Source organism: Bidens hawaiensis, unplaced genomic scaffold (assembly GCF_021521415.1).
Source record: "Bidens hawaiensis isolate Kalapana, Puna unplaced genomic scaffold, B.hawaiensis_p1.1 tig00017940_1, whole genome shotgun sequence".
Lineage (NCBI taxonomy): Eukaryota > Viridiplantae > Streptophyta > Magnoliopsida > Asterales > Asteraceae > Bidens > Bidens hawaiensis.
The window spans coordinates 407,815-435,308 of record NW_027492706.1 but is presented as its reverse complement, the minus strand read 5'-3'; the positions used below and the strand labels follow the sequence as shown (position 1 = coordinate 435,308).

The window sequence follows — 27,494 nt, the reverse complement described above, 5'->3', positions numbered from 1 at the left end:
CGCCGTTGAATATGAGAGAGAGAGAGAGAGAGAGAGAAGGAAGAGGTTTGAAATTTGAAACACGATTAGGGTTTTCACATATGCGCGCCTGCTTTCACTTATGCTTTGGATGGCTTTATTAGTTGTACCTATGTCTAGAAGAGTAGTAAAACTCTTAAATTTAAGAGTTTTTGTTAAATTACGGTTCTGCCCTTCCTATATGTATTTTAATATAGTATATATATATATATATATATATATAAGGTTGGTATCATTTAGTAACTAATATTTTGTATGAAAACTTAATAAACTCATCTAAACCATTGATGATATGATCAATGGTCCAAAATTGTAATGGCAAATATGTAAATAAATTGAAGATCGAGGAGATTAAACTAAACTAATTTGGATAGTATGTAATTTAATAACTAACCATTTCCATAACCTCACATATAATCTCTCACAATCTCTCTCCTAAAATTCTTAAATCAACTCTATTCTTTTCTCAACTAACATAGAGATGACGAACAATAGAACCAAGATATCTCTACCTACAATGATCTTGTTTTTTCGCGCACATGTGTACCAATTATTTTTTATATACACATGCTTTAAACATTTGTTTTTTGTTTACCTATATGTAAATATAGTAGATTTACGCATATGTAAAACATTGTCGTATCATATAGAGTTAGTTTGGAAATTGGAATAATCATGAAGATTCACATTTGTATAAATGGATGACCAGCTAGTAAACCGGATTAATAGTATATGGGTATTTAATATACAATAAATTTAAAATAGATAATTAGTATGAATATTACATATATGTAAATGTAAAGAGGCGTGCACCTTTGAAAAAACTGATAATAAATTAACTTTAAGACTTATGTTTAAATAATTAACTAGTTAATTAGAGAGAGAGAGAAATAATTGATATTATTATATCCTTTTTATTTAGTTTTTAATTTTCAAGATTGAAAAATAATGATTGGTTCTTAAAGTTCTTAAAAAATATACCAACCATATATATATATACACACACACACACTAGTTTTTATCCCCCGTATTACGGGGGTTGTTTTATATTTTTTGTTTCTAATATTTATTTATTTTTTGAATTTTTATTTTTTTTAATGTATAAAAGTTAATAAATAATATACTTATGGTTTGATGATACATTGTTACACAAATAAATGAGATGTTATAACCCGGTTTAAAAATCTATATGGGTTTGATGAGACCCAAGATCCGTTTATTTTTTACTATAAATTTAGTTTTTTAATTATAAATAGTACATATATTCTTTCTAAATAAATCATATATTAATTTTTAGTATATCCCTACTTTATAAGATTTTTATATCAAATATTTGGTGAGATTAGTCTTTAATTTAATGAAATGTTATAACCCGTTTAAGATAATTGGTATTGATGAGACTCATACCCGTGAATTCGGATCAAATACATGAGAAACCTCCATTTAAAAATCAAGCAAATCTGGTGACTCCAAAAAAGGGGGAGCGACTACATCGCAACACGTATAGTTTTGGTTTCGTTTATATATATTAGTTTTTATTCCCCGTATTACGGGGGTCGTTTTATATTATTTGTTTTTAATATTAACTATTTTGTGAATTTTTTATTTTTTTATTATTTGAAAATTAATAATATACTTATGGTTTGATACTAAATTGGTTCACAAATAAATGAGATGTTATAACCCGGTTTAAAAGCTATATGAGTTTGATGGAACCCAAAATCCGTTTATTTTTTTTCTATAAAATTGGTTATTTAATTATAAATAACATATATCTTTTTTTAAATAAATCAGATATTAATTTTTAGTATATACTTAATTTATATGATTTTTGTATCAAATATGTAGTGAGATTAGTTTTTAATTGAATGAGATGTTATAACCCGTTTTAGAAATATATGGGTTTGATGAGATCCATACCTGTGAATTCGGGTCAAATGCATTAGAAGCCTCCATTTAAAAATCAAGCAAATCTGGTGACTCCAAAAAAAGGGGGAGCGACCACATCGCGACAAGTAGGATTTTTATGTTTTCGTTTATATATATTATAGATATACACACACTAGACGGGTGCCCGCGCGATGCAGCGGGTCTTTGAGCGCGGTCTCTATTAATCACGTAACAATTATGAGTGTTCATGGTTCGGTTTAAAACCTTGAAACCGTTTAAACTGGTCACCGGTTTGGTTTCACAACTGGGTTTTTTACTTTTAGTCGTTTTTTTTACTTTATCCTTTCAAGTATCATATTTTGACTTTGTTATAATTGATAATACAGTTAAATTAATAATCATTTTTAAGCAAATTTTATTATCAAAGCTTAAACTGTTAAACCAAACCAGAACCAGACCGTTAATAACAGTTTGGTTTCAATTTTCAATGGTTTGAAACCGTTCAATACAGTCATAGGTTTGATTTCACGATTAACTTTTGGCCAGGTTATATCTTGGTTTTCGACGACAAAAAACTATTATTAACGGTTTGGCTCACAGTTTTAATTTAGGACCATCAAAACCAGACCGCAAACACCTATACGTAAAATGTAATTTTTTTTACTGAAATAAACTATAATAATACCATACTCAAATTAAAGATAAAAATATGCTCGTTTTTATGGTGTTATTTTTTTAGAAAAATATTAAAGTATGAAAAACTTATTAACATTTAAAAATCATGGGGAAAATTGGGTTAAAAGTGAAAATTAAAGTAGGATATATGTAAAATATTAAGGGTAATAGTTGTAATTATTTTTTAAATTTAACTATAGTTGAGGGGACAATATTACAACTATAATAAATAAACCTGAGTTTTAATGCGAGAATGACTCTTTTACCCCATTAAAAGTTATACCATGTGCAATATTTCTTATAAATCTCTTAATTTAAAGTGTCTTAATTTGTTTTGTTTGATGTATTATATATATAAGGGTGAGTTAACGTACAATAATTGTTTATCGTACATTACATACGCGACTTCCTGCACCACCGATTCTAATTGAAATTAAAACTGCTTAGTGGCCTAATTGTAATTAACCTAAAAATACTTAGCGCATACCCGTCAAAGTCCACTGTCGCGACCATCGTCTACTGTCATGAGCACCACCATCGTCCGTCACTACCATCGATCGTTGGTCACATTTCAGTTAAGCAATTTCCAATTGAAATTGTTGATGAGCCTAATTGATCAATTAACCTTGCAATTGATCCAATTAATCATCAATTTGAAGCTTCCGTCGATCAATTTTGAGTTTTGAGTTCTCGTTTTTGACATTGAACGTATTAACATTAAGTTAATACGTTCTGTTTAAACGTATTATACGTTCTGTTTAAACCTTCAGAACAAAATCAATTAAACTTTAAACGTTCAGTACAAAAAGTTTATACGTTCTGTTTATACGTTTTAGCTTAATGTTAATACGTTCAATGTTAAAACCCAGAACTCAAACTCAAAATTGATCGGCTGAAACTTCAACTTGATGATTAATTGGATCAACTAGTTCAACTGACCTGTGAAAAATGCGTGACGGAGGAAGATGGTGTTCACGACGGTACCGTCGACGGTGGATGCAATCGTTGGACGGTGACGGTGAATGTGGACGGAATCGATGGGAGTGGTGGATCAGAGTCGATGGGAGCAGCGGATCAGAGCAGTGGACGGTCGCGTGTTTTTTGAAATTGACGGTGTAGAAACTCGCGTACCTATTGTATGATAAGAGATTATTGTATTGGATATTATATATATATATATAATATAAACGAAGACATAAAAATCCTACGTGTTGCGATGTGGTCGCTCCCCTTTTTTTTGGAGTCACCAGATTTGCTTGATTTTTAAATGGAGGCTTCTCATGTATTTGACCCGAATTCATGGGTATGGGTCTTACCAAACCCAGATATTCCTTAAAAGGGTTATAACATCTCATTAAATTAAAAATTATTCTCACCAAATTATTTATGTAAAAATCCTATAAAATAGGATATAATAAAAAATAATATCTTATTTATTTTAAAATATATATATCTATATATTATTTAAATTAAAAAACCAATTTCATACTAAAAAAAATAAACGGGTCTTGGGTCTCATCAAACCATAAGTATATTATTAACTTTCATAAATATTATTTATAATTAAAAACAATTTCATAGTAAAAAAAAATAAACGGGTTTTGGGTCTCATCAAAACCATATAGCTTTTAAACCGGGTTATAACATCTTATTTATTAGTGAAACAATTTATCATCAAACCATAAGTATATTAATAACTTTTATACAATAAAAAAATATAAATTAAAAAAAAAATAAATATTAGAACAAACAATATAAAACAACCCTCGTACTACGGGGGATAAAAACTAGTATGTATATATATATATATATATATTGATTGGGTTGGTTTGCTGTGTGAATGAGAATAGTTTAAAACCGGAATAAAAAAAGCCCTAAATAAAGCATTTATTTGAGAAATAGAGAAAACCTATCGAACAGGCTGAGCCCCCAAAAGCAGAGTAATAATATAATGGCTACGGAAGAAGAGAGGAGCCTTTGGATCTGATCCGTCTGAGCCTTGACGAGCGTATCTACGTCAAGCTTCGTGAGCTCCGTGGCAAGCTACATGTATAATTTCTATTTCTTTACTAGTTAGTTAGTTAGGGCTTGCTTTCATTGTTACTTACCTCTTTCAATCAGTGACTGACCCAACCAATAATCTGTCTCCAAATCCCCCTAAACTAAATCCTTTCAGTTAAAACATTTTACAATTAATTGTATCTGAAGTTTCAATCCGATTAATCATTGACTTCTTTCTACAACCCTTCTGACTGACTACATATAAGGAGATTGTGACAACCGTTGAAATCGATGATGAGGAGATTGTTCGGGTATGTTACTTGATATTATTGTCTTTTGTCGCTTTCTTTCATTTAAAAATTGTGTTTGCAGAGCACCCGGCCGGCGAACGGTTCCATTCCTTTTCGTTAGAGGGGATGGTGTGATTTTGGTTTCTCCTCCCCTAAGGACTGCTTGAGGTTCTTCTCAACATATATTTGATCTTGTGCTAGTAACTCGACTTCCTGTTTTTAGATCTCTTCAAACGTTTTAGAGGATTGAAAATGTTCACATTGTATGATTGATGGTGGTTTTTGTGCATCGAAAACAGAACACTGATCAAACTTTCTTTTGATGTGTGTACTTGTTTGGTTGCTTTGCCTGAATTCTGTGTTTGTGTTAAATTACACACTCGTTTTCTCTATGCGTAACTGGTTTCAAGTAGAAAAATGCAAAAATCTCATAAACATGTGTACATGTTATATTAGCTTTTGATTTCGATATATAAGACGGTTAAGTAAATGTATAACCGACACTACATACAAATGATTATCTGATTTTCACGGTTCACTATTGATTGTTATTTCTTTTCACGGTAACCCATCCGTCATTTCAGATTGTTATTATTTTGTTCTATAGTTAGTATTGTCATTCAAGTTTGTTTAGTTTAAAATTTTTTTATATAAATGAATCAGCTGAGAATGAGAAGAGATTATTTCCTGAACTTGTAACCATTGCCGAATTGTCTTATGACAATGTATGCAGAAGAACCAAAGGGCATTTGTTCTAGTGGTATCAAGGTGTGTCCTCAAACTAGATATGGCTCGTGGCATAATAAGTTAAGTTAGTTTTCTTTCTAAAGATTTTCCGATACACAGAACATAAACCGAGATGTATGGAAAAAAAACAACAACACGAAACTAGTCGTTTGGTTGTTAGCCAAGAGTTCGGTTGTTGACCAATTCAAGTGGCATGTGAGTTGAGATAAGCTTTGCTTTACCAAAACTCTATAAAGCATTAAATGAGATATGCTTTGCTTTATCGAAAACTCTATATTGAGCATGCCAGGCGAGCAACAAGGTTCTGCATGCACGGTCCACGGATATGAGGTGCCGGATGACTTGGGCCTGATGTATGCATTTGTAACCTACATTTCTTCAAAAGGGTGCTTCCACTACTCAAAACCAATAACTTTTACAAGTGTTCGTTTGACGACAACGTTACTGTTTGCTACAAAGTTTGTTCACATAAAGCTAAATCCTTTGTAATCTGAACTAAAGATTGGTACTTGTGGAAGATTTGAAAATTACACTTAAGCTACACACGTATATAAATAAACCGTCAGGTTCATTTGATGAGTTTTGATCAAATCTTTTTGGAACATGACTTTTGTTGTGGGTGCTGCAAAGTGTCGCGAATCACGCAATCATAGAATACCAAAGGCAGAAAGACCAGCCATCAAAAAAGCAGTCAAAACGCTTAAACATAAACAATAAAATGGTCATAGCACAGATAAGATCAAAGTTAAATTAGAAACTTAATATCATCGGACCAAGTGCACTATCCGCATCTCCCTGCAAAAATCAAGTTTCCACAACACATTAGTAAAGATATACACACACATTGGGGTGAGCAAATCTTGTTGACCAAAATTAACCTATAACCAAACCACCACCGAGCCAATTAACCTACAACCAAGATTAACCGACGGTTATGATTAAGGTTATTTGATTAACGGATTAATTGGTTATGGTTAACAGCATCCTATAACCTAACATTAACCGAAACCGAAAAGAAAAAAGGTATGCATACGTATAGATTAATATATGTTTATATGTATATGTGAGGGTTGGACTGTCAATTGGACACCTGTTTAAGACACGATAAGACATGCTAATAAAAAAATTAGCTATGTGATTTTTTTTAAATAACTGAAATTAGTAAGCTAGGCTCCGTCTTTTCTCCTTATTGGTACATAAAACTTAAAAATGTCTTATAACCATGTCATATAAAGTAGTTAAACGAGTTGTATTCATGTTTGATATGTGAGTTATACACGATAAAAATCGAATTGACAACCCTAGGGTTGGGTATATGTGTCATTGTTGGAAGAAAAAAAGCATGAGAATATGATACGGTCTCATATCTTGGTTAAATGAATTATTAAAAGAGGGGGATAGTGTGTTAATGAGTAGCCGAAATTTAGGACGGGTTATTATTCTATTAATAAAGGGTAGCTAAAGTTTATGGCAAGTTATTATTCTACTAGTGCTTTTTTATATCTTTTGTTATAGTGAGGAGGATGTCAATGTTTATTATTATCGAAGTATTAGGTTTTCTTTAACTTTGTTTCGGAGACTTCCCATCTCGAATTGGGTAATCGGAGACCTCTCATCTCGAATCAGGTTATTATGTTTCAGCAATTGAATCATTTGCCTAGGAACATGTAAAGGAACCATGGTGCAAACCGGGGTTAGCGGTGGTAGCAGTCTTACGTACGCCGCTCAATTGGCAGTCATTGCCGCCAAGCACGACACCATACTCTCATGATGGAGGAGTGATGTTGCAAAAATAAGTCCCAGATGATTAGAGATGGCAGCTATTGTGAAAAAGGCATATAAGGGTCAAAAGAACATGGGGGCAAAGGACGGTTTAATTGCCGACAAAAGAGGAGAGATTGTCAACTCTTTTAACCAGAAAAATCATAATCGGATTTTAGAAATTATCTGATGAACCTAATGCCATGAGTTTGGTCCTTGAATCTGAATCCAAAGTTGGCCATACAAAGCCCAATAGAACCTAGTAGCAACCCTTGCCTTCAAACCTAACTTATCGGTTGTTACTCAGTCATCGCAACCCACTCTTAAAATCCTTCCATGCATATCTGATTCTGCGAAGCACGCGTGATTCCTAACATGCAAACTGTTCGAATCAGGAGAAGGGAAATGATTGCCGATTCTGAACAACCAAATGCAATTACAAAGGACACACATGATAAGAAGAAAATTACTGAAATCAAACGGTCATCAAGGTTAGGTGTAGATGCAAAAGACAAGGAAATTGTAGGGCCTTCACACTCTGCTCTAGCTTATGGATCTATCTATGAAGCGGGTCAACCTATAATTGAATGGTTGATCGCTTGGCACAACTATCAGATTTTTGACTTGAAGGCAAATCGTTTGTACGGCCGGGATGTATTGATACGGTCCCATCTCTTGATCAAATCAATTATTAAAAGAGGGGATAGTGGGTTAATGAGTAGCTGAAATTTAGGACCGGTTATTATTTTATTAATAAATGTAGCAAAAGTTTAAGGCAAGTTATTATTCTACTAGTGCTTATTTACATCTTTTGTTATAGTGAGGAGGATGCCAATGCTTATTATTATCAAAGTATTAGGTTTTCTTTAACCTTGTATTAGAGATTTCCCATCTCGAATTAGGTAATCGGAGACCTCCCATCTCGAATCGGGTTATTATGTTTCAGTAACTGAATCTTTTGTTTGAGTCCAGATTCTAGACTCTAGAATTGGGTAATCGGAGACCTCCCATCTCAAATCAGGTTATTATGTTTCAGTAAATGAATCGTTTGTTTGAGTCCAGGTTCTAGACTCTATCAAAATATGTGTATATGTACATATTAACATTCATTCAATTCCTGTTGATGTCACCAATTCTTTTTGCATATTCATTTAGTTTAAAGTTTAGTTAAAACTTTACTTGGTTAAGTAACCGAAACTAAACCATAATCGAGCTTTATAACCGATTAACCGAAACCGAAGTTCAGTTATGGTTAATGAAATCCTATAACCGAAGCTAGAGGTTATGATTATGGCTAAGAGTAATAACCGAACCGCAAATAGCACACCCTAACACATATAAAAATATAGAGAGGGAGGGTGTCATGAAAGATAGATGAAACTTGAATTAGAAAACTGTGAACATGTACCTATTAAATAAAAGTTTTGCTTTAATTGTGATACATAAAAATGTGACGTATCAGTGGCGATACGCAATTCTCTACTAAGAAATTCATTGTGTTGAAGTTGCACCTAGATACAATTTGTACATGTTCCACAAACTAAAATTTACTCGTAATCAGCGCTATGTGAAGTGTGATTTAGAGTAAATGCATGTCACATATATATAATACATATTGTTGCAGCTAACTCCTCCCGTTTGGTACCAACCAATTAACATATGCTCCGTTTATCAATTAACATGGTGGAGAGCCCAATCGTTTATAAACATATACTACGCAGACGCACATCTGCCCTAAAACACACTCCACGTGAGGTTGAATATACATGTAAAAACTGTATAAAACTGTATAAACCTATAGTTTGTGAAGCATGTAAAAACTGTATAAAAGTATAAGAGCACTGCATTTCAGAAACTAATCCTAACAAAAATTCATGTATATTTGTAGCATCATAAAGATAAGCAAAATAACTAGACAGACAGACCGACCTGGGCTCGAACAAAACCGCAAAGGCCAAAAGTGGAAAAGCGACCAAATGACCAACATTAATGCATGATCCTTTCAAGTGATCAATCTATTAGTAGCAGAGCTGCAGTAAAATAAATAATCATGTGATTGAGTTATTTACAGCTACTCTACTGAATATAACTATAAAAAAGAGGCAATGTAGAGATCCATGTTTTGTCCCTCCCCATTTGCATCTTGAAGATTATATTTATTAATTCTAGCAGCAACTACCTACTATTATAGATAATAAAAATAAATGTAAAATTAGAATAATAAAACACTAACAAACCATAATGATTGCTATAATAGAAAACATTCAAATTCAAAATTTGAAGAATAAAAACCTGGAGTGTTTGTTACAAGTGAAACCACAAGGACCTAAAGTCATACTTCCATACTATAAGGTCTATTTTTTAATTAGTAAATTGTCATTTTCCTTCACAAAGTTGTTTGGTGATCAACTACGTGTTATTTGTTTTTTTAAGTAAAATTTGTGCAGTTTATGTTTATGGACTAAATCTGTAAACATATGTGGAAAAACAGCTGGATCAAACTTCTATGTTATGAAAAAAAAAAAGATTGTTTGTTTTTTATCATATATAAACGGTTAAAATAAACTAGTAGTGGGTGATGGTGGTGGTGATGAACAATGCTGGACGGTGGTCGTGGTGGATAAAAAACCCATACGTGAAAACTCATTTTCCCACATGTCCACATGTTTTAAATAAATAAAAAAAAGTTAGTGTAGTTGTGGATAGTAGTGTTACTTTTACTTTTACTTTTTTTTTCACTCTTCTATAAAAATGTTTAATGCGCTTGTGACCAGTCAACCCAAGTCAAAGATGTATTCATTTTAAATAATATTGATTTTTTAAATGATAAAATTGTCTTTTGTAACCATTAAGGCACTAATATTTAGTATACGTTATTTAATTTACTACATTAAGTAATGCATATTAAATTCACTACATTATATAATAACTAGGCTGTTAGTTGAAAGCTGAAAGCTGAAGACTCGAAGCTGATGACCGGAAGCTATTAGCTGTAACTTTTTAAATATTTTTAGGTGTTTGGCAGAGTTGCAGAAGCTTTTAATAAAACTAGCTGGGTGCCCACGTGGTGCGGTGAAATGGACGCACAACCTAACATCAACCGCATAATCAGTGTCGGTACATGATTCACCTGATGACAGTGCATACATAACCCGAATGTAGACGTGCAATTCATGGAAAGGCAGTAAGCGTGTAACTGATGTCGAAAATCAAGAAACAAAACTAAAATATACAGTAATTTCAAATAGATAATTTTTAAACCAACCTATTTGATCTGAATCCCATTCTAACCAGACATTGTTATAATCTGAAACATGTTCTGACATGGCCCCTTTCGACTCAAAAGTGTACCGACACGAACCGAACTAATTTAACCATTTTTGTATCGACTCGTTCTGACCCTAACTTGATCTTACACATGACTCAAGCTCACCTGACTCGACTTGTTACCGATCCTAACCGATAATCACGTATTATGTTGCTTTTTTAAAGTTAAAGAAGTATAACAATATCATACTCAAATTAAAGAGAATAAAATGCTCGTTTTTATGATGTAATTTGTTTAAAAAAATTATTAACGTGTGAAAAAGTTACGGCCCCTAAAAAAGTCGGGGGTAGTTAGTTTTGAATAAAGGTTAAATGTGTAACTATTATATAAATTAACAAAAGTTGATAAAAGTTCAAGTACCAAACATGTAAATTCAAATGTAAAAGCTTGTAGCTAGCTTTTTCTCAAATGGTAATAATAGTATCGTTCAAATATGAAGTTTTTTCTACCAACCTAAAAGCTTGAAGCTACCTTAACCAAAAAAGATTTTTTTATTAAATATTAGATTTTTCTTAAAAACTTGAAGCTTGAAACTCCTAAAAGCTCATTGCTAAACATACCCAATGCAACCACTAATATATAATATTTAGGTAATAATAATAATGTCCAAATATAATTAATGTTTAAAGGAAGTTAAGTTAGATGTGAGGTTAGATTTAACTCTTACGAATGCGTCGTGAAGTGCAGGCTATAGTATAGATACCGTTAAATCAACCTTTAAAGTTTAAACCAAACATCTCTATTAACATGCATTTACCATCTCTAAACCTTGTGTCCTTGTGTAATATGGTTTAGGAGGTCCTTACTCTCGAGGGTTTTAGATATATATTCCTATAAAGACAACTCAAATTAATTTCACAAAACAAATAATGTGGTAATTGCAATCACTTGGGTACATACATACATACTTTAGATGATGCTCAGTATTCATCTACCTTGTTTGGAAGTTGAGTTTAGATACAGAATACGCAAATAGAGATGCAAGAACAATAGGATATAGTGCAAGAAGAACAAACACAAGTGGTAACTGATCATGCTGATACCCAAAGTAATCTCTTATGAAGGCTTCCACGGATTTAGTTTCCCCAAAAACCAAGATCTCCTTCTTCACATCACCGTATTGAGAAGTAAGCAGCACGTTAAGTGACCATGAAGTTGGAGTCAAATAGTACATCCATGTCCACCAGTTTGGAATTTTCTGCAGGAAAGCAAGCAAAATAATACTAGTAAGTTTCACTAAACCTTTCAAACCAAGCATTCCATCATGTATTTCGTCTTATATATATATATCGGGTTAAACAACATCCATATTTGCATCTATTAGATACACACATGAGAGAATTTACAAGAACATTTGGTGAATACTATTTTTACAGTATGTATTAAATAAGTGAAAACCATATCTCGTTGTATACAAAGATTAAAAAAGATAATGATATAGATAACCAACTAACAATTAATGATGAAACGTTGATAACTTTCATAATAACTAAACCGAAGATATAATTAATAGTGACGAACAAACACACTTACAAGATAAATGATAAATTAAATATAATAGTAGTTATAATAGATAATAAGCATCCTTATATCTAAAGTTTATACCTAGTACGTGTTGGTGACAGAAAAAGCCAAAATGGATCAAAGAATGCAATGAAGATCATTCGTAATTCTTAATCATTTACAGAACAATCTGACAAGTTAAGAATAAAAAGTGACTGACTTACTGGTTTAGGAATTAAAAATCCACCAAACAAGTTAAACATGGTGTAAAACGCTGACGACAGAATGGCGGCAACTGGAAAGCTAGGTGTCACAGCAACCAGGAGCATTCCCATATAGGTGAAGTACATCAATGTGCACAAGAATGTATACAAGTACGAGAAAACCTTGTACGCTGACCAATAGTATCCGATCATAGGATAAGTGATGCACACATATACAAGTGACTGGGCAAATAGATAAGGAAGCTCAATTGCCACCTACATGATATAATCAAAACATTTTAGGTTGTAAACAGTCATAAACTTTCTTCATCTATTAACCACCAACTGATCATACATAAACGTATAATATAAGATGACTTTCACATGTGAAAACAGATTTTTAGATTAAGAGTTTGAATATTTTACAACATACTAACATTTTTATAGATTTGTTTTATATAAAATTGTTGACAAATCAATTTTTTATACTTATAATCTGGTTGGTAAAAGTAGACCATGCCCAAAATATAAGGACCAATCGGCCTAAAATTTGAAGCATGTTATGTGCACCCAGATTAGTAGAGTTAAACATAGTTTTAGAAGCCTTATGTAACATACATACATATATATTACTTATAACATACAAGTAGATAACAAGGATTTTATTTATACTTATACCTGTGCAAGAGCATAAGCCCAAGATGCATACATCCCAGAAAACCTTTCTCGATACAAAACACTTCGCTCCATGGAAACGTATGGTATTACCGAAGAGGCATTGTTTATGCCACTAAAAAGAATAGCAGCGAACATTGAACCAAACACATTGAATAAGCTCTGCTGGTTATGTCTGTCACGTGGAGGGATACCATATAAGATGACAATCGTTGGGAATGGAAACTATCCAACTTAATTTATGGTGAATATTCAATTAAATTGTTGTGATATGTACTAAATGAACAATTTAAAACTCTTTACATCCAATTCAAGATGGATGGAAATTTAGCTATCAACTTCCCAAATTATCTACACATAAAATTAGGTAGAAACAAGCAAGGAACACCTGATGTATATATAGTGTATATTAACTTACATCTTCTCTCCTTGGTCCCAGAAGAGTAACCCAAACATAAACGATGCAAAGAGCATATACATGGAACGCATCAAGTTGTATGAAGGACTTCTCCAGTAAGACAAGTGTTGTTTCCATAGGCACGCCTTGAATTGGCCCCAACCGTTTTGTGGAAAACGTGTCGGAAAATACAAATCTTTTGAACCAGGAGGTGGTTTACTTAATGTCTTTACAAGCTCTTTATTGCTCCTGACATAATTAAAAAAAACAGAAAAATAACCTGTCATGTTACAGGAGTCGCACAAATGTAAACTATCTGTTAATATGCTTGGCGTGAGTATGCATTTTACTAGTTTATCCGTAGCTTTTATTATTTAATAGAGATTTTGTTGAGCCTTATATACCAATATGGGGCGTCATATTATAAAAGATGAGACTTGAACATGTAACTTACTCATATAAAGTTGAAGTGGAATAGATTTGTCCAAAATCAACACCGAGTTCAGCTTCCATTGATGTGGAACTAACCTCTAACATCCATGTTGCTGGATTATAGTTGTCTCTAATCTTTGGCACCCCCGGGATGTTCTGTTTAAAAGATAATTCATGTGAATTTGAGATTATATTAGTTAAGATACATGAAAGGGGGATGACGCATATGTAACATGTGCATCTGCATGTTATGAGCTCAACTGACCTCAAAGTATTCAATGACCCTACTCGAGTTGCGACCCAAGGGCCCGCAGTAGATCACGCGTCCACCATTTTTCAATAGGATTAACTACATGAACATGGGTGGGACAATATATGAGATTTTTTTTATGTCAAATTAACTAAACTAAAGAAAGAAAATATATTAATTTTTTTAGGGCATCTAGCGCTGTGGAACTGATGAGCTGTCTCCCAAGACTTCGGGATCCTCAATGCGAGCTTCTTTTGCTTGGCTCATGTATGGGAGTCGCCAAGCTTTTGTTCGGTTTGAGAACATGCCAACCTATGTATGTGGGGGAAGCTGTTTCTATATTTGACAATGGTCTTCGGAGGGCGATTGAGGACATCGTGGTTTGTGGAGGTCCGTTCTTTGGGGATCTCCAATGGAGGTTGGCATCACTTCCGATCCGTTATGGGGGGTTGGGTCTCTGTTCGGCCGAGGATGCATCTACATATGCTTTTGTGGCTTCGAGAGCACAGTCGTGGTGTTTGCAAGACCATATTCTTCGGGGTTGTGATATTTATGGGTTGGACTCTGATTATGGGTGTGCGATGGATCGTTTACGTACTTCACTTCCAGATTTTGATCTTAGCGGGTTCTCTAATAAGGACACCGCCCCCCCTAAAGCCCAACATGTTGTGGCGAGTGCCTTATTTAGTGGAATCGTCAAGAGTTTAGAAGTGAAGTTTGATCTATCCCCTCGCCAAAAGGCGGTGTTTGAATGCCTTCGGGCTCCTCGGGCTCGGGATTTTCTAACGGCCATCCCCATTGAAGGATTAGGCCAACGTATGTCGGGTTTGGAGTATCGGGCTATCCTTAAGTACCGGTTAATGATCCCTATGTTCCCGACGGATGAACCTTGCCCAATTTGTCGTAAGGTCTGTTTGGATTCTTTTGGTGACCATGCGGTGCATTGCAAAGAATTGCCTGGCTTTAAATACAGACATGATCTGGTTAGGGATGTTCTGTGTGATGTTCTTAAACGGGCAGGGATTTCTGCTAAAAAGGAGGCCCCTGTTAACTTTCTCACGGATCCTATTGAAGGGAGGTCTACTTTACGACCAGCTGATATTCTTGTGTTCGGGTGGGCAGGGGGGAAACACGCCTGTGTGGATCTTACAGGAGTGTCTCCTCTTGTTGGGCTCAGGGACCGTGGGTTTGTTGTGGGTCAGGCTGCGTTGAAGGCTGAATCGGGCAAAGTTGTTAAACACGAGAAAGCTTGTTTAGATAATCAACATGTCTTTCTACCATTTGCCTTTGATACATTTGGTTTTCTGGCTCCAGAGGCTGTGAAATTTTTGAGTAGGGTTCAGCGCGTCGTACACGGAACCTCTTCAGCTTCTAGGTCCCAAAGCTTCGTTTTTAGCAGGATTGGCTTTGCTGTTCAAAAGAGGGTTGCGGCGCAGCTTGTTGCCCGTTTGCCTGCCACTTTATTGTAATCGTTTTATAGTAAATTATATAGCACAAAAATAAGCAAAAATTCTAAGTTAATACTCGTCTTTTTCTCTTGAGTACTTAAATATCTCATACTTACCTCATCAAAGGCCTCAAATATGTCAATGCTCGGTTGGTGAATTGTACAGACGATAGTTCTTCCTGTATCAACAATATTCTTCGTAGCTCGCATGACAATGGCAGCTGACCTGGCATCCAGTCCAGTCGTAGGTTCATCCATGAATATAATGGAGGGATTAGCAACAACTTCGACAGCAATTGTGAGCCGCTTACGCTGCTCTGTTGACAAACCGCTAACTCCAGGAATGCCAACCAAGGCATCTTTTATCGCATTAAGCTCAACTGTTTCCAAGACTTGTTCTACAAATTTCTGTACATACCATAGGAAAAAAGGTCACATATATACTATTACCAAAAGTATCTGGCATTATTTTGTGTAATGGTTTTGTACATATTTAGTTTTCGAATCAATGTCCGGATGAAGACGGAGCCAGGCAGAAAATATGACTGATTCTTCGATTGTAATTTGGGGAGAGTGTACATCAGTTTGCTCACAGTAGCCCGAAATCCTTGCAAATGTGTCTTGAACTTTTGGATAGCCCCCGATTTTGATCTCCCCTTCGACAGTGCCACTTGTTTTCCTTCCCGAAAGAACATCAAGAAGTGTTGTTTTCCCAGCACCACTTACACCCATCAGGGCTGTAAGCACACCGGGTCTAAAGGCCCCAGTGATGTTGTGAAGTAACTGAAGTCTTTTTCCAGTGAAGCCATGCTCCCTCATTTCCTAGAAATCAAATTATTAAGACAGAACAATAATCACCATTGTTAAATTGAACGGAATATATAACAAAGTTTGTATTTAAATAGTTTTAACTAATTACTGGTGGGGGCTCGACATGGTACTGCAGATCTTGAAAGGTAATCGCTAGTGGTTCAAAAGGTAACACCACTTTTCCTGTAAAAATAAGATTCTGAGATATTAATTAAGTATGTATTCAATAAAAAAGAATAAATCCCATGAGAAAACTGAATATGACATGAAAAAGGAAGAAAATATCAAAACCTTGATGAGGCTCTGACGTAGTTTCTTTGGTTGTTTTACCCTTGTGAGGGTGTTGTTTGGATCCTTCACCTACAGACAACTTTTCCTTTGAAATAATGGCGCGAGTACCAGGCGCTAAACCATTAAACAACCATAATTGTTCATGAGAATGTGCATCGTCTATTTTCAAAGTTGACTTGTGATATTGAAAGTAGGAAGTTACCCTTAAAGTAGCTTAAAGCCAAGATGAAGCCTAAGTTAAACAACAATGCAAAACCGAGCATGGCACCAAGTGATATCCAGAAATAGTATTCCTCAAATTCTAACCCACGGCTTTCAAGTGTTTGTAGCCCTATTGTCGTGTTTGTAGACGTCATCTGTTTTTGAAAAATGTATCAAAATTCTCCATGAAATATATTAGTGACTTCAAGTATTTACCTTGTTCCATCTCGGAGCATGAAATTCATTCACCCCAAGACCTATTTCACCATACGACAACGGAGAAACCCAGAATCCCCACTTCAACCAAGCCGGCATTGAAGCTACAACAAGTTCCAACCCTTAGTTGGTCTGAAAGTTTTTATAGTCCATATATCGAAAAGAATAATAAAGATACTACTACACTAGGAACTTACTGTGTGGTATAATGAAGCCTCCGAAGCACAATAAGAACAATATTGCAGTGCTGCCTACTGTTGTAGCAGCCGCCACAGTTTGGAAAACTGATGCAAAGAACCGGAACATGGATACTGATGTGAAGTGTGTCTCAAAAAGTAGTACTAGCTGGCGGAAGAACCTGCAAATTAGCAGACATGATATTGTAGTTTTGTGACAATTAAGGCGGATCGAAGAGAATGATGAAATACCTTCCTGGTTCAGGGCTATATCCGATGACGAAATAAGTGAGGCATGTCCAAATAGTGGATTCCATTAACGACATGGGAATCTTAAGAACGGATGCAGGAATTGCATATGCCCAGGAAGGATAGAAGCACATATCCCTTTGTTTATAGAAAACTTGAAGTCTTGCAACCGTCATTGATGCTTCTGGGAACCCGTCAACTAGAAGAATTACAAGTGCATAAAAGAGTGAACCAAGATAATAATTTGCATCAATCACATCAGGCTTCAATCTAGTTCGGAAAAATACGGTCATTGTGATTATTGCAATTATGATGAGCTGCAATAAGTAACCCAAACAATTAGACCGTCTAATTAAGGCAATATATATAACAATAAACGTATCACTTGAATCAATGATTATTAAGCAGGATATTTTATGATTACGAGGACATGATCGGTCATGATAGGACTTCTTGGAGACGTGGGGTAAACAAAGGTTTTTATTTTTTATTTTATTAAGCGGGGGGTCTGGTTGTAAGCAGTTGGGATAGAAGAAATGCTTGCCCAAATCTCACCTCCATAGATCTATGAGTGGGATTGTTATTGGGTACGTTTGATTGTTTGTTATGTAATGATGATTATAATATTAATACAAGGAAGGTGAAATCAAAATCATGAGAAAGGAGTGATATTATGAGCACCTGAACTGACTTGAAGATGTAGACAAAAGAATTTCTTTTCATGAGCAGAATTTCCCTAGCCATGCAAGCTCTAAAAAGAGACCATTTAGAAAGAGAATAGACATTGAAGGATATGGCTTTCTCATGACTCTCCGATCTCACGAAAGGTTTGGATATATCCTCATTCGTCACTTTTCCCAAACGAGATTCCTTAAACCTTGTGGAAAAGGTGTCTACCGAGACATAATTATAGGTCTGTACATTTCTGCACCAGTAGGCCGCTTGGTCTTTTCTTGACACAACCTGTGAAGAATAAGTTGTTATATATATATATATATATATATTACACAAAAATTCTCTTAAGAAGTTGACATAATTACCTCTTGGAGGAAGTCAGCTACGCCTTTCCTTTCGGGGCATGTAAAACCAAAGCCCTCAAAATACTCCAAGGCATTACCGCGCGGCCCATGATACACAATTCTTCCTTCTGCCATCAACATAATGTCATCAAACAGATCAAATACTTCTGGTGATGGCTGAAGAAGTGAAATGAGTATTGAAGCGTCTGTTATATGTGCCAACTGCTGAAGGCAAGCAACTATTTGGTATGTAGTGGAGCTGTCTAATCCATTTGATATTTCATCCATGAATAAAGCTTTTGTGGGACCAACAATCATCTCCCCTAAAGACAGCCATACAATTCAGATTCAGTTATACACATCAAACCTCACTATATGCACAAGTTACCCGTAGTCAACCTTTTCTTTTGACCGCCCGAAATTCCTCTCCTCATGGCATCTCCAAACATTGTATCAGCACATATGTCAAGGCCAAGAATCTGATAATGATGGGAAATTGAACATATTATTATGCATACTTAAATAAGAAACACTCAATAATAATATTACGTACACTACCTTCAGGATGTAGTTTGTTTGGAGAGTTGTCTTTTGTCCTTCAATGGAAATTGCCTATGAAGATTATAAAACAATTATCACAAACTGAAACTATATATTACACTTGCTGCAACCTTTTCTTGTTTTAAGGGGCATAAACATGCGACTATTAGCATATAATGCAGTGACGAGAGGCACCGTATAATGTTGTGGCTTCACAAAATTTTAATCGAAGATTAAACGAAACGGCTTCTTCTGCGACACAAACATTACTTTAAAATAACATAAACAACAGAATTAACATTTCACCTTCATAAAAGTGTCTATATCTGGATCAGGAACGATCCCTGCCTCTTTCTCCCTCCTGTTAACCTCCATCATAATCTCTAAATAAGAAGAAAATGACCATCGTTTAGTACTAATTGAACCATCATTACTTGGAATGGGATACAAAACTACATTGTGTTATTAAGTAGCGATACCACATACCTGCACGGGTTCCAGTACCCTGGCAACGAGACGAAAAGTCTAGTGTTACCCTAACAGACATCTCAGGGATATGCAAATCGTCTTGGCTTATATAGGCAGAAGTCTTTTGCGGAACAAATTCTTCTAGTTTGTACCCATTGTATGAAACTTCACCACTAATCTGTTTTAGTATGAATATAGCCAAGAAACATTAAAGACACTAGATATATATATCATGCATGCTGACAAAATGGAAGTTTAATTAAAACCTTGAGAGTTTTATTTAGGTTCCCTGAGAGTGCTTTCAACAATGTGGTTTTCCCACTTCCTGGAGGACCAAGAAGGAGAGTCATCCTGAGAAATACCAAAAAATTACGTCCGATAGATTACAGTTATGTTAGTTATCATTTACATTCAAAATGAAAGTATTTTGCGTTATAATTAGGAGATTGAAACGGATTCATTAACTCATACCTTCCTGGCTTAATAACACCACTGACATCCTTTAAGATGGTTATCTTTGCCTGTTTAGACGTTAAACCGGGTATCAAGATAATCTCCTGTCACATAAAATAAAAAAGAAGCTAATTAATATTAGAAACTCACTGATCAGGATATTTACTTGAAAGCTCTTAATTAGTATAATAGTATATGCTTATGCTTATAAATTAGTAGAATAGAGGTCATATATAGTTAGATAGATACTTATAGAAAGCAAACTTTGAAATGAATTCCAGAGAGTCGGTAGTGGCTTGCCATGAACTAGTTTACACTCGGCTTCTACGCGAAGATTCTTATATCTTACCTCCACAGAGGGCAACTGAACACCGACCCTAAACAACCAGATTAATTAACTAATTATGTGAGCTTTCATCTCAATGTAAGTGGACAAATTGGACATATGGGTAAGCAAGTGTGGAACTATTGATCCTAACTGAATAAAGAAAGATATGCTTAAATTGGCCCGGGCTTGGAAAAGATCGTTTACAAACCAAGACAAGCCATGAGCTTTTTAAACAACCCTAAGGAAACCAAAAAAAAAAAGGAAAGGTTAATTACTTGTCTGTTCGTTTTCTAAGTTTCTGCAACAAGCGAAGGTTGTCATTCTCAATGTGTTTGATAAGCTTCTCAATAAACATGTGTCTCTCAGGAGCAAGCAGCTTTGTGACATCAACCACTTTCATTCCAATGTTTTCATCATCATCATCAAACAAGGATGACTTCAAACGTTCAAATGTTGGCAATCTATCGATTGCCTCCCACTTTTCAAGATGAGTATTACGAAAACTTGATGTATGACGGCGAAAAGATGACCTTAAGCTTCTTCCTATTTCTGAAAGCTCAATCCCCAGTGACTCTATTTCTTCGGAGCCTACGATTTGAGCCATGCTTCGTTACTTTCAGTGACACCAATATGTATGCATGTTATATAAGGGGACTTAGTTCCTTCATATATATGATGCTAAGGTAATGTCATCCATTACGCATTGATAATGTAATTCCTAGTTATTTTATTATAACGGAGAAAAATTTTATATTTCTTTTTTTTTTAGTTTGAAAACAACTGTGTGTAGACAGAATAATAGAAGGCATATTTTGCGTGTATTAGAGACAATATTATTTAAACTCACTTTTTTATACCTCGGATTTTGGTTTGTCTTTTTAGCTATTTGATCATTCATAGCCAAAACTTGTTAATTGACGGGACTAATATAGTCAAAAGTATTATACATGATCGAACATGTATTAATTGACGGAACTAAGATCGTTTGAAAGTACCTGATAAAGCCGTATGTATGTAATCTTAATGGTTTTGTATCCGTTGAAGCGAAGTCAAACAGTTTTGAATATGTACTCCGAGTTTTATTTTTTGCTATCATGGAACTAGTTAAATACTAAAATTTGTTTTTTTTTCAGAGTCATATCAAAGTTATATATTTGAAATGTAAAAAATGTAATTAATTAATCTTATAGTCATAATAACTCAAAATATATTAAACCCAACAAACATAATTAGATTGAAATTAACACGTACATAGCTAGCCACCATCCGTACATCTTATAATCAAATAAAAATAATATGTCTGTGTGGTGTGTTCCAAAGTCCAGAAACGGTCATTTGCATGCTTGAACATCGTATGGTCATATCTGTACTTTACCTTGTCCTTTCTTTTTAAGAATCAAAATGCTCACTGCAAACAAAAATAAACTCGTCATCTACATAAGTTTTGCTCCCAATGGCATTTTTAAAATTTAAAGCTTTTGTTAAAATTTAAATATTCTAATTGAATTATTATTATATATTATATATGCAAGCTGCCATAATAAAATAATATATGTGTGTATGGTGCTGCCAATTGCGTGTCGTGTAGTCTTGTTTTACAAAGTTAAGGCATGGGGCATGCCATCACATAGTATAGTAGCAGACTAGTAGGTAGTCATAACCAACCGAAATAACCACATTATTTGTTGTGAAGGGATGGATATTAACACAATCCAAGCATCAATCTAATTAGACAATTGAAAGGTTTACAATCTTATCTTATGAAATTGAAACCATACAAAATCATCCCACATATAGAATTACAAAATGGAGGAAATCAAATGGCACACACTTTTCATTCATTAGTTGTAATCGAGGTGTCAAATACATGAATAAGGTATACGATAGAGTTGTCGATGCTTGACTACTATACTGAAGCTCTTACCGCCTCTCGTAAGAGAGAACCTTGAGTAAAACCGAGGCCATTGGAAATTGTTAGGTAAGAAGCTAACTTGCTTGCGAAGTATCTAAGTCAAGGAAAGAACTCACTGTCATTGGTTTAGCATTATTCCAGCTAGGTTTCCTTCACGCTCCCAATTAAGGATCTGGTTTGTTGGGCTTCTTGTACAGGTTGTTGGGTTGGGCCATAAGATTGTTGATACTATAATTAATGTTCATTAATAAAATTGTTTAGATACCTAATATGATTAAACACTGCTACACATAAGACTATTGCCTTTTCTAATCTCTTTTGCAAACTAAATGAGTTTACTACACGTATTGAGAATAAAAAAAATGCTCAAAATTTGTGACCATTTCGTAGACGTTTACGAAATGATCACAAATTTTGAGCATTTTATTTATCGTCAATATGTGTGGATTAATATGCACAAATATGATTCTTAACATTCTTTTAAGTTAATCATAAGAGGTCATAACATTATATTTATTAGAATGTTAACAAAAGTAACATTCTTTGAAGTTTAATCATGAGAGTCCATTTTGTTATGTATATGTGTTAGTAACAAACATTTGGTTAATATGTATTAATTATATATCTTTTGGAAAATTTTAGCTCCAAAAGGTTCAAACGAAACTAGAAAAAGTGCTAGAGTCCCGAAAAGAAATACAAGCCCTCTTAGAACAACATGAACAAGAGCGAGAAGTAGAACAGGCCGAACGTGAACAAGAGCGGGAAAAAGAACGTGTCAAACGTGAACAAGAACGGGAAAAAGAATGTGCCGAACGTGAGGAATGGCAAAAAAGGATGGAGGAAATGTTCAAGAAATTTGCGGACAAGTAAAAGACTTTCGTTTTGTAATGTGTTAGTTTTGTAATAAAGAACGTGTGATCACGTCAGATGTTCGCTACTTTAATTTCACGATTGTAAACAGCCTTTTTTGGAATTTTCAAATATTTTTGCATTTTTCATAGCAAAATTTTGTTCTGCATATTTATAAAAAAAATTAAAATTTTAATCATTTATAGCAATTTTGTTGCAGCATTTATCCAAAATTTGTGGAAAGTTTATAGAAAATTTTATTAAGGTTTTGTAGCAAATTTGTAATAAACATGTTCTAAGGTTTTGTAGAAAGTGTTTTTTTAATGAATTTGTGGGAAGTTTGTGGCAAATTTTATGAAGCTTTTGTAGAAAGATTGTGGCAAAGTCCGTTAATGTTTTGTGACAATTTTGTCATAATTAAAGTTTAATTAGTTAATTAACTCTCTTTACTAATTAATTACTTTTATTAATGTTATCAACAATTTAATAAAACAGTGACAAACTTGTCGTTAAGTTGTAGGAAAAGGTAAAAAAAACTATTGTGGCAAAATTGTCTTATTTTTAACAACTACAATTTGTAGTAAATTTGAAGCAAAATTATCACATAATTGTCAGTACAGGATTTGCCATGGCTTTTTTTCACACAAATCAGGTTTGTCAGAAAACTGTTGCTACGAGCCATTTGCCACAATTTGCTACAAATACTGCTGTCGCAAATTGACCTGTTTTCTAGTAGTGAACTAATAACTAACTGATTGTTGTACATTTGCACAAACATATTTTGAGTTACTTATTTATTAAAATTCTTATAAATTACTCAAAATAAAAAAATAAAAAATGATTTATAAATTCGGTTCGGTTCAGTTTTTTCAATTTTTATTAAATTCCATACCATATGTAAGGCCCCGGATTTGGGCGCCCTACTTTAGCATTAGGTTTACTTATAAACACAATTCTAAAATCATAGTTAATTAAAATATTTCACGTAATAATAAAACTTCAACCATTCATTACTACAAAGCATTCAAATCTCTTTCAAACAAACATTAAAACTTGTCTTTAATTTAAAACATAATCAAAACGTGACAAAACTCTTCCTTCTTACAATGCCATCCTTTATTCTTCAGTGTCACGTGTGCTTTTCAAGCCAGTTGTCTCATTCTATTTGTGTTGGTGCATTTTGTGACCGTTGCTATGCAATTCTGTTCAGCGGAAACGAAGTACGAAGTTAGCAACTTCGCCATAGGCGAAGTTGTAACAACTTCTGCCATAGGCGAAGTTAGAACAACTTCGCCTTAGGCGAAGTTATAATAACTTCGCCTACAGGCCCAAGCCCAAGCCCGCGAAGTTGTTTATATATATATGTGTGTCTTGTTTAGGTTTGGTTATCCAGAAAGTCAGAGTGTTTTGTGATCAGTATAATTGTCTAGAGAGAAACCGAGAGGGAGAGTCGTGTGGGACGGCCCGAGGTAGAGCTCACCTCGGGTCGGCCGTGTCTTTGTTTTCGTGTTTGGTATGTAACGAGTTATGATTATTATATGAAAGGATCTGCAGATTCGTTTATCCCGTTCTTGTGTTTGTTCGTGTGTTTATATATGTGTAACCGTGTTCTTCGTCTTCTACACCAATAAACGAGTCTAGGAGGATTCCGCACTCCTAGACCTCGTGCGGATCTCGTATCGATCAGCGACGCCCCGCGGGGAACCTACAAGTGGTATCAGAGCCTTAGGCTCTTATGCTATGGTTCGAGATCTGCGTTTTGGTGTTTCTGGCACGTTTCTGATGCGTTTTTGGCCGAACAGCCACCGCAGGCGAAGTTATGGGGTTCAGGCGAAGTTGTCGCTTAAATTTTAGGGTTTAGGCAAAGTTATGGACAGGCGAAGTTATGGACAGGCGAAGTTAACGAGGGGCGAAGTTGACTTTTAGGCGAAGTTGACTTTAGGCGAAGTTAAAAAAAAAAAAAAAAAAAAAATTGTTTGGAGTTTTCGTCTGTATGGCCAGGTATACACGATTATTGTGAGACCGAAGACGTTGTTCCGTCAACGAGTGAAACTTGTTATCTCTTGGTCTTACGTGTGAACAAATACGTGTCAACTCTGGATATGGAGTTGAGGTTGTGAATGGGATATTGATTGAAACTGGATATTGACACATATTTGGGTGTTTGTGGGCAGATGAAATAGTTGTTGTTCGAGGTTGACCAACTGAAGAAAGTCAAATTGAACTGAAGGTTTCGTCATTACTGGATTGCGGTCAGAGCATATTATTTATGTTATTTTCAAGGCGTTCGAGAATTGGATCCTGAAACGTGATGCTTATTTATTAAAGTGAAAATCCTGGAACAAGTTGGATTTAATCGGGAATTAAAGTGTTTATGTTCTTGATCGTTATCCCTGGTGATTGAAGATGCTTCGGATTAATTAATGGTCATGTGTGTTAGATTCTGTCAAGGTGGTTTTGTGATGAAATTGATCACTTGATGTTGAGTAGTTGAAGATTAAACCTTATCGTATGCCGACGTGTTGGTGAAGTTGTGGTGGGAGCCCAACTTCACGTGTTGGTGAAGTTAGAAGAACTTCACGTGTTGGTGAAGTCAAAAGGACTCACGTGATTGGTTGAGATGATCAATTAGGCACGGGGATGCATGCATTTCAAAGACCTCAATCTATATAGTCGGAGAAGCTTACACTGAAGGGGAGATCTGATATGGAAGACGTTGGGTGATTGGTAGATTTGTGAAGCTACAAGACAGTTTCAGACACGGCTTGTTGAAGAGCAAACAGAAGATCATCAGTTAAGAGGGAGTCTGTTGGTGCATGTTTTGTAACAGATGATCTTTTGTGTTTGTTAGAATTGAGAGAAACGGTCAAAGGGGAGTCTGTTGGTGCATTTTGTGACCGTCGCTATGAAATTCTGTTCAGCGGAAACGAAGTACGAAGTTAGCAACTTCGCCATAGGCGAAGTTGTAACAACTTCTGCCATAGGCGAAGTTAGAACAACTTCGCCTTAGGCGAAGTTATAACAACTTCGCCTACAGGCCCAAGCCCAAGCCCGCGAAGTTGTTTATATATATATATGTGTGTCTTGTTTAGGTTTGGTTATCCAGAAAGTCAGAGTGTTTTGTGATCAGTTTAATTGTCTAGAGAGAAACCGAGAGGGAGAGTCGTGTGGGACGGCCCGAGGTAGAGCTCATCTCGGGTCGGCCGTGTCTTTGTTTTCGTGTTTGGTATGTAACGAGTTATGATTATTATATGAAAGGATCTGCAGATTCGTTTATCCCGTTCTTGTGTTTGTTCGTGTGTTTATGTATGTGTAACCGTGTTCTTCGTCTTCTACACCAATAAACGAGTCTAGGAGGATTCCGCACTCCTAGACCTCGTGCGGATCTCGTATCGATCAGCGACGCCCCGCGGGGAACCTACAATTTGTCTGCATGCATACTAAAAATCAGCTACGGTGAGTGAGCTCTAGTTTAACATGAAACATGCTATACATCACATTTTTTTAAATACTTATAAGGAGATACGCATTCCATACTTAACATATCAATCTTTCATTCATACATACGTGCATACATTCATTCTTACATACACACTTTCTTATCTTACTTATTGTACATGGTAAATATTCATTCACGGAGGGTCTGCCACCCTAACCTCTACATATTTTGTATAAGTATGCCACCCTATAACTTTCACATATTTTATAAGGGTTTGTCACCTTATAGCCTTCACATATATTTTAAGGGTCGGCCATCATATACTTCACAAAAATTATAAGGGTCTGCCACCATAACCTTAGCAGATGTTATAAGAGTCTATCATCCTATCCTTCACATAAATTATAAGGGTCTTTCACCCTATATACATACATACAATTAAGATATAAAATTATATAAAACATTCACAGATCATTCTATGCTAATTAAAGCAACTATGTTTACCTTCTTACTTGCAAGTATGCACACAACCCCCAAAATGTTTAATATGAAATGGGGCTATAAGCTCACACAGGTTCTGTTACGTTCAGAGTTAATAGCAGTTACCCTCCTCAGCCGAGCACGCCTAACTGTATAACATGTACACATATTAATTAACCGTATAACATACTAACATAACTAATTACACTAACTTAACCAAGTTAACGGGTTAACTAGGTTAACTTGGGTAACTATTCATGCTAATTAAATCTGTATATTTCCCTTCATAACTTGAATAACGGGGGCAAATTACATTAACTCGGCTCTCTAACAGGATCAAATAAAGTTACTTTAATAATGGCAAGTTGGGCAATTCGCAACTGACAACTTAGCTTGATTCGCACTCGCAAGTCAAGCTTATTAAAATTCGCAAGATAACCTCAACT

At 34.9% G+C, this 27,494-nt stretch overlaps 1 protein-coding gene across 4 annotated transcripts; it reads right to left on the bottom strand.

The window, feature by feature from the left end:
* Positions 1–11,641: 11,641 nt before the first annotated feature.
* On the bottom strand, positions 11,642–20,972 carry LOC143554980 (pleiotropic drug resistance protein 3-like). Of its 4 annotated transcripts, none has more exons than XM_077044624.1 (24): positions 20,644–20,972; positions 20,263–20,417; positions 20,059–20,128; positions 19,854–19,938; positions 19,606–19,765; positions 19,426–19,502; positions 19,138–19,191; positions 18,968–19,058; positions 18,601–18,902; positions 18,242–18,523; positions 17,564–17,877; positions 17,333–17,493; positions 17,136–17,239; positions 16,921–17,074; positions 16,719–16,832; positions 16,537–16,610; positions 16,107–16,439; positions 15,735–16,025; positions 14,186–14,269; positions 13,943–14,076; positions 13,510–13,737; positions 13,095–13,266; positions 12,438–12,692; positions 11,642–11,908 (listed from the first exon to the last, which is right to left on the bottom strand). In XM_077044624.1, exons 1-24 carry the CDS (start codon positions 20,970–20,972, stop codon positions 11,642–11,644), a joined length of 4,290 nt encoding a protein of 1,429 aa, XP_076900739.1. The 4 variants fall into 4 exon arrangements, with proteins under 4 accessions (XP_076900739.1, XP_076900741.1, XP_076900740.1 ...); XM_077044626.1 differs by having other exon boundaries at positions 20,284–20,417; XM_077044625.1 differs by having other exon boundaries at positions 20,059–20,145; positions 20,295–20,417.
* Between the last annotated feature and the right edge of the window lie 6,522 nt (positions 20,973–27,494).